Source organism: Apaloderma vittatum, unplaced genomic scaffold, assembly GCF_000703405.1.
Source record: "Apaloderma vittatum isolate BGI_N311 unplaced genomic scaffold, ASM70340v1 scaffold15878, whole genome shotgun sequence".
NCBI classification, from domain to species: domain Eukaryota; kingdom Metazoa; phylum Chordata; class Aves; order Trogoniformes; family Trogonidae; genus Apaloderma; species Apaloderma vittatum.
In genome coordinates, this window is record NW_009731352.1 from 9,668 (window position 1) to 16,344 (window position 6,677).

At 55.7% G+C, this 6,677-nt stretch overlaps 1 protein-coding gene across 1 annotated transcript in view; it reads left to right on the plus strand.

Moving 5' to 3' along the window:
• Positions 1-4: 4 nt before the first annotated feature.
• The window catches only part of LOC104278238 (regulator of G-protein signaling 3-like), a gene marked incomplete at both ends in the record, with an annotated part of 14,740 nt that continues 8,067 nt past the window's right edge, over positions 5-6,677 (plus strand). The window contains one exon of the mRNA XM_009875150.1: positions 5-134. Within this exon, the coding sequence (XP_009873452.1) occupies positions 5-134 (130 nt within the window). The remainder of the gene's footprint in view (positions 135-6,677) is intronic.

The window sequence follows — 6,677 nt, forward strand, 5'->3', positions numbered from 1 at the left end:
CCAGATGCTGGAGCTGGAGCATCTGCCAGCCGTGAGGAAGGGGCGACGCGGGGCCGTACAATCCTCCCTGCGGAAGCCGAGGGGACCATCGGGGAGCAGGAGGAAGATCAGCCACGCACGGGTGAAGGCGGCAGGTAAGTGACAGGGGTGAAGATCAGCCACGCACGGGTGAAGGGGAAAGGTAAGTGACAGGGGGGCGAGAGGGTCTGTGGGCCAGCTGGAGGCTCAGCCAGAAGTGTGTGGAGGGGAGACCACGGGGAGGAGTGGTGGGAGTGTGTGTCCAGTGCCCTGCTCTCCACAGGAGATCTTGTCCTTTTCCATCGCAGAGAGGTCAATGTATTTAGCGTTATTTCAGCTGGATGCAGGCTGGGAAACGAAGGTGCCAGTGCAAGGATTACAGCACGTCTCAGAGCCTGTGCTAGGCTGCAGGCTTGTCTCTCCTGACCTTCACTTGTCAGGGCTGAGCTCCCATTTCCTATCTCTGCCTGGGACAGCAGGACCTGTGAATGGGCTGCTCTGACCCTGAAAGCCCCTACAGGGCTGATCCAGGCTCACCACAGCCCCCCCCGTGCCGTTGTGGACCCGGTAGCCTCACAGCAGTGCCGTGAGGAACCAAACCTGGCGAGTGTGGCATTTCCTGCAGCGAGGGGTGGTGTGGGAGCAGCTCCACTCTGCTTGGACTCTGCTGGAGATCACTCCTCCATGGGGTCCTGCACCATGGAGAGCAGGGCTGCGTGGATCTGTGGGTGGGAAGCAGAGAGTTGAGGGACAGGGCAGCCTAGCCTTTGAAGGGTGGGGTTTTTTATGGCTTTTTTTTTTTTCTTTTTGTCCCAGAGAAACCATCTCCATCATTCTTCCGCACTCTCCAGAGCTTGTTCTCAGCTCTGGGTATCTCCTAGTAAGCTGTGATGCAGCGTCAGGAACTGGTGGGTGCATCACCAGCTCCTGGGAGATGGAAAGGGCTGCTCTGGGATCTTGCAGAGCGACCTCATAAACCTGGGGGGCCGCGTGCCTCTTTCCTTGCCATATGAGAGCCAGGCAGGTAACCCATGCCTTGCCATCCCTCCTTTTCTTGGCTCACCCCACCTCGCTGACCAATTCTGCACCTTTTCCTTGCCTGCAATAATTTCCCCAAAGTGCCGTGAGTGCTGCTGCCCCACGTAGCTCCTGTGGGACAGTTCCTGGAACAGCTGAGCATGTGCTGGCAAACCCGGTGGTGCTAACAGTCACAGGATTACTTACAGCCCAGCACACTGCAGAGCAAAGGAATCCTTGCAAGTTTTTCCTCTTTTCCCGGGAGCTTGTTGCTGGTGTGTCAGCAGGGTGGCTGTGGGACGGTGCTGGTGTGGGTCTTGGGCCCATGTCCTTGTGCTGTTTGCTCAGACAGGTGTGGTCCCCGTTCAAATCCACGGGGCCGATGGGAGCTGTGCCATTCAAACGCGCGGCGGTTGGACGCGTGTCCCATGGAAACCCGGCGGCAAAAAACGGCTGCTGGTCGCTCCCGGCTTAAACGGCCGCTTGATTCTCCCGGGCTGGGCAGGGAGAGCTCCGGTTACCCCCTAATTAGAGGTGTCCTGCCATGGAGCCTGACAGCATCCACAGGGTCTCGCTCTGTACTCGCCAGGCTGACCCCCTGGGAGCTTCTTTCTACCTCACCACGTTCGGTAAGCGTTGAGCCCGCAGCTCCAGGGCACAGGGGGTGCCCGCCACACCGGGGGATGTGGCCGTGGCCTGGGCTGGTGCGGCATGGGGAACCTCAGCAGGTCACGGTCAGAGCCCGGCACGGTCCAAACAGGGTGGAGAGCGGCTTCTTTAAGGCGTTAGCACTGAGCAGCAGCGTTCTGCTCGCTTCTACCTAGGTGAGCTGGAATAATCCGCAGCTCCGTCAAGCCGGAGAACTGGGGAGTGCCCTGAAATCAAGCTGCAGCTGCTGTGGCTTGCTGCAGCAGTCACCTGGATGCTGAATTTCTAGGCTGTTTTTCCCCCTCAGGTGGGCACAAGCTGGGATCGCAGAATCACAGAATGTTAGAGGTGGAAGGGACCTCGAAAGATCATCTAATCCAACCCCCCTGCCAGAGCAGGGCAGGCTGGAGTTGTGGTCCCTATTAGGGCAGAGCCCAAATTTCCTTCTTTGCTCCTTGTAGGTCGTTCTGTGGCTCCCTCGGTTTTGCCGCACGGGTTTGCAGAAGGGCAGCGGTGACTCGGCTCTGTGGGCTGGAGCGGGCCCAGTGATGGCTACGAGCTGTGTGTACCCACGATGTGAGCGGGTGGATTTGGCAGCAGATATCATGGCTGTTGCTGGTGGGGTGTGATGACTTGTCTTACGCAGCAGAAAGCTGGGTGTCCTTCCTGGGTGCTTCCCTGGGACGCCTTTGGGGTCACCCGGGCCAGCTGGGATATGCAATTTGTCCCTTCACTTGCTTTGGACCCACTTGGGAACAAATGCATTGAGAGAAATGTCATCTGTGCCTCACAGGAGGGAGAGGACCTTCCCCACCAACACTCCCAAATCCTTTCTGCTAGGGGCCAATTTGTGGTACTTCTAAAAAAGGCAAAACTGCCTGTTTTCTCCCCACTCTCCTCCCTTGGGTGCTGGGGTATCCTGCAACACCGGGGCTGCCGGTGCTGTCCCTGCCCCAGAAGCAGGGACCCAATGTGACCCGACCCCTCCTTGTGCAGAAGCCTTGGCCCCACGTGTTGCCCCAGGAGCTGAGCGGCCCCAGCCCCGGGCTGGGAGTGGAGCTTCATCCCCCCCTGCAAATCACCCAACACAAAAGACTTTTTTCTCCTTCCCAGGGCCCATTCATTACTGGGCTGACTTCTCGTCATGCTTGGTTAGACGGGAGCATTTTGCTTTGGTGTTGTAACGTTTGTTTTGTGCTAATAGTGGGAACAGGAGAGGTTTCCCACAGTGTCAGAGATCTGGGTGTAACAGGAGGGTTAAAGTCCTGGTTCAGAAGACTGGGGTGGCGCGAGGAACCCGGGGGACAGTATTCTCCCTGCTGTGAATCAGTATTAGCCTCAGCAGAGCTGTCCTGATTTACCCCACCTGGATCCTGTCTTTACTTTCTCACTTTGCTCTCACTTGCACGTGTATAAATGCACATAAAGACATGCATTTCCATATGCATGGACGGAGATTTGGAGATTTTTAATTTTCTTGAGTGAAAAGTGAGTTAAGCAATCCCATAAGATATCCCCACCCTGGCAAGCCTAAGCCCTTGTCTTTTGCAAAATGAAATTTTTTTTTTTTTAATTTGAAAGATGTTCAGATGTTGTTTTCAAGCCTGTTTTGTTTGTTGTGCTTTGTAAGCTGGAAAACAAGTGAAAACAGGATATTTTGCTTCGAATTAAATGAAACACACTTACGATGCTTTCAGCCTTTTAATGCTCCAGATGTGTTGGGAAATGTTTAGTTTTGGGTTGCTCCATAACAATTACACAGATTTCGAACCACTTCAGCCCTTGAAATCTGCACGTCCTCTCCAGGCTGGCAGGCAGCAGCGACCTGGGAATGCCCGCTCTGCACCCCAGCAGCATTGAACCCAGAGCCTGAAAACTGCCGTTGGCTGAGCCTTTGTGCCAGTCTGAGCACTGTGGATAAATCCGAGGGCTGATGCAGAGTTGGTAGTGCATGGAAAAGTGAGTGTATAACTGTAAGGAAGCTGGCAGAGCAGAGCTGCCGCCCTGGGAGCCGTGCCCTTGCTCAGCAGGGGTTTGCACGTGTGACTCCTGCGCAGGGTCTGTGACCCGCTGGGTTTTCAGTGCAGGGAATCAGTCACTGGCAGGCAGGCAGGTCCAGGCAGCACCGAAAATCACAAATCGCAGCTCTAGATAAGGAGTTCAGGGATAGGCACGGGTATTTTGAAAGGTGCTGGGAACTGCAGGTTGGATTTGGAGCTGTGTAGGAGCTGGATTTAGTTCTCAGCTCTGCTTCAGAGCAGGCTGTGAGTGGTGTGTTCTGCACTTGGGGACACTGTCTTTGCAAGTGGTGACTTTGCCAAAGGCATGTCTGGGGTGCTCCTTCCTTCACTCTTTCTGTAGAAATAATCCTCCCATCTTGTCCTTGCACCTCTGCGGAAGGGTTTCTAGATTCAGAGGCCTGCCTGAGCGCTTCTGGCCTTTTACACTTGAGTTTCAGCTGATCCTGTCCCAAGCAGACAAGCCCGTGAGTACAGAGGTTGGGTCTGTCTGCACTGAGAGACTTCCCTGGGAGGATGCTCGAGCTGAGCTGAGCAACTCTGATCTGCTCCCTGTGGAGCCCCGGTCTGACAGTTACTGGCTTAGTTCCTCCCACCTCCTCTCACTGCTCCAGGTCCTCCCTTTCTCTCTCACCTTAGGTAGCTTAAAAGGCACTGATGGGTAGAAATGTTGCCTGCTGGGCTGCTGCCTTGTGCAGGAGGCCTCTGCAGCACCTGTGAGGACCTACTGAGTCCCACAGAGAGCTCTAGCTGCTTGGAGCCCCGGTCTGACAGTTACTGGCTTAGTTCCTCCCACCTCCTCTCACTGCTCCAGGTCCTCCCTTTCTCTCTCACCTTAGGTAGCTTAAAAGGCACTGATGGGTAGAAATGTTGCCTGCTGGGCTGCTGCCTTGTGCAGGAGGCCTCTGCAGCACCTGTGAGGACCTACTGAGTCCCACAGAGAGCTCTAGCTGCTGTGCTATGCCAGTCCACCTGGGGAGGTCTTCTCCTTAAAGGGCTACCTAGGGGGTGGATCAGGTCCTAAGTCCTCTTGTCAGAAGTCAGATCAACCTCCTGCTCCAGGAAAGATCCTGTCATTTGCTCCAGGCACCCAATCGTGATGCTTTGAGCTCGCTTTCTCTTACTGTGTTATTCTCTGACCCGTTGAGGGGCAGGAGTGGATGCCCTTGTGCTCTCATTAAGATCTACTCGTTTTGGCCTGTTGATGTTTGTTGGAACCCTCCTGCCTTTGATCTGACTGAGCTGCTTGCTCTGCTCACAGTGATGATGGCCAGGAGGTGCCCTGCAAGGCTTGGCAAGCCTGGCACCCAGGAGCTGACCAGCCCAGGCAGATGGCTGTGGGTAAGCCAGCACAGTAGGCATCTCCATCCAGACCTGCTCCAGCATCACTTTTCTTTCATGTAACTCCGCAAGGCTCTCCCTGCCACCACCTCCTCACTCTTGGTGCTGGAACCAGGAGTCCCTCTTGGTTGGGACTCCTTCGAGGTGGCAGAGGGAATGCAGAGGGTGGAGCACAGCTCTTCCCTGGGGCTTGGCTGCTCCTGGCCTCGTTGGCCACCTGACAGTTGCTCAGTGTCAGAACGCATGACTGAAACCATTCTTGTTTAATCCTGGATTAAAGCAAGTATTGACTCCTCGTTTTAGGAGATTGCCTGTCTGCTTGCCAGCCCATGCTGTCTGGGATGCCCAGGAAGCGCAGGAGGCTGCCACGTGGCTGCTCTCACCGTGCTTTGGATCCTGGGGGCTGGGTTTGTGCTGCATTAGTCCTTGTCACTGCATCCTCCTGGCTCGGTAGTGCTCGTGATGTCAAACTGTTGCTGGGTGTGAGAGCCAAGGGGTTTTTAAGGCTTTCCTGTCTCCTGCAGACCACCTTGGTCAGAGGAGGCACGCAGTAGGGCGGATGGGGTGGGTGGGTGTGTGGGGTGAGGTCCTGCAGCAGTGGGTGGACCAAAGCGGGTCCGTGGCGTGGCTCAGGCTACCCCGGTGGTCCCAGCCTGGGCTGACCCTGCGCCGCCTGTTCCTGCCACCAGTGGCACCGGTTGCCCTTGGCATTCATCCAGGCCATCTGTAGCTCGGCCTGCGGTCACCTTCTGCAGGGGGGACAGCCCCTTGCCCACACAGAAGCTGAGGGGTGAGGCAAAGTAAGCAAGGGCTAATTTGTCCCACAGCGACTATCCTGTCCTGGGGCTTCTGATTCCTCTCTGCCATGGACTTGTGCCTCCTGCCCTCAGAGTTTACTGTGTGCTAAGAAAACAGTATTCCGAGTTCCAGGGAATGTTTTTGCATCTGGAGCCATAGGGCAAGGGGCACGCATGCATGGGCAACAAGCAGGAGAAGATGCAAGCCATCAGGCAACAGGAAAACAACAACGTAGTTCCCATCACGGAAACGTGGTGGTATGGCTCACACAGCTGCTGCACTGGCTCTGAACTCTCGAGAAGGGATAGGCAAGGAAAGAGAGGTGGTGAGGTAGGAAAGAGAGGTGGTGAGGTAATCTTCTCTGTTGGGAGTGCTTTGATTGTCTGGGGCTTAATGACGGTGACGATAGGGTTGAGTGTTTATGGGTAAGAACCAAGGGCAAGGCCAGGAAGGCAAATATCATGGTGGATTGCTGCATTCTTGTGGAAAAATAGGCTGCCCGTGGCTGGGACTGGCATACTGCCACTGGGTCAGGAGCTGGCTGGATGGCTGGTCCCAAAGAGGGCAGGGGATAGGAGCTCAGTCACAAGTGGTGTTGGGATCAGTTCAGTTTAATATGTTTATCAGCGATCTAGGTGAGGGGATTGAGCGTGCCCTCAGTAAGTTTGCGGATTACGTGAAGCTGGGTGGGAGTTGATTTGCTGAAGGGTGGGGAGGCTCTGCGGAGGGGTCTGGACAGGCTGGATCGATGGGCTGAGGCCAGTGGTCTGAGGTTCAACCAGGTCAGAATAACCCCTGGCAGCGCTGCAGGCTTGGGGAGGAGTGGCTGGAGAGCCG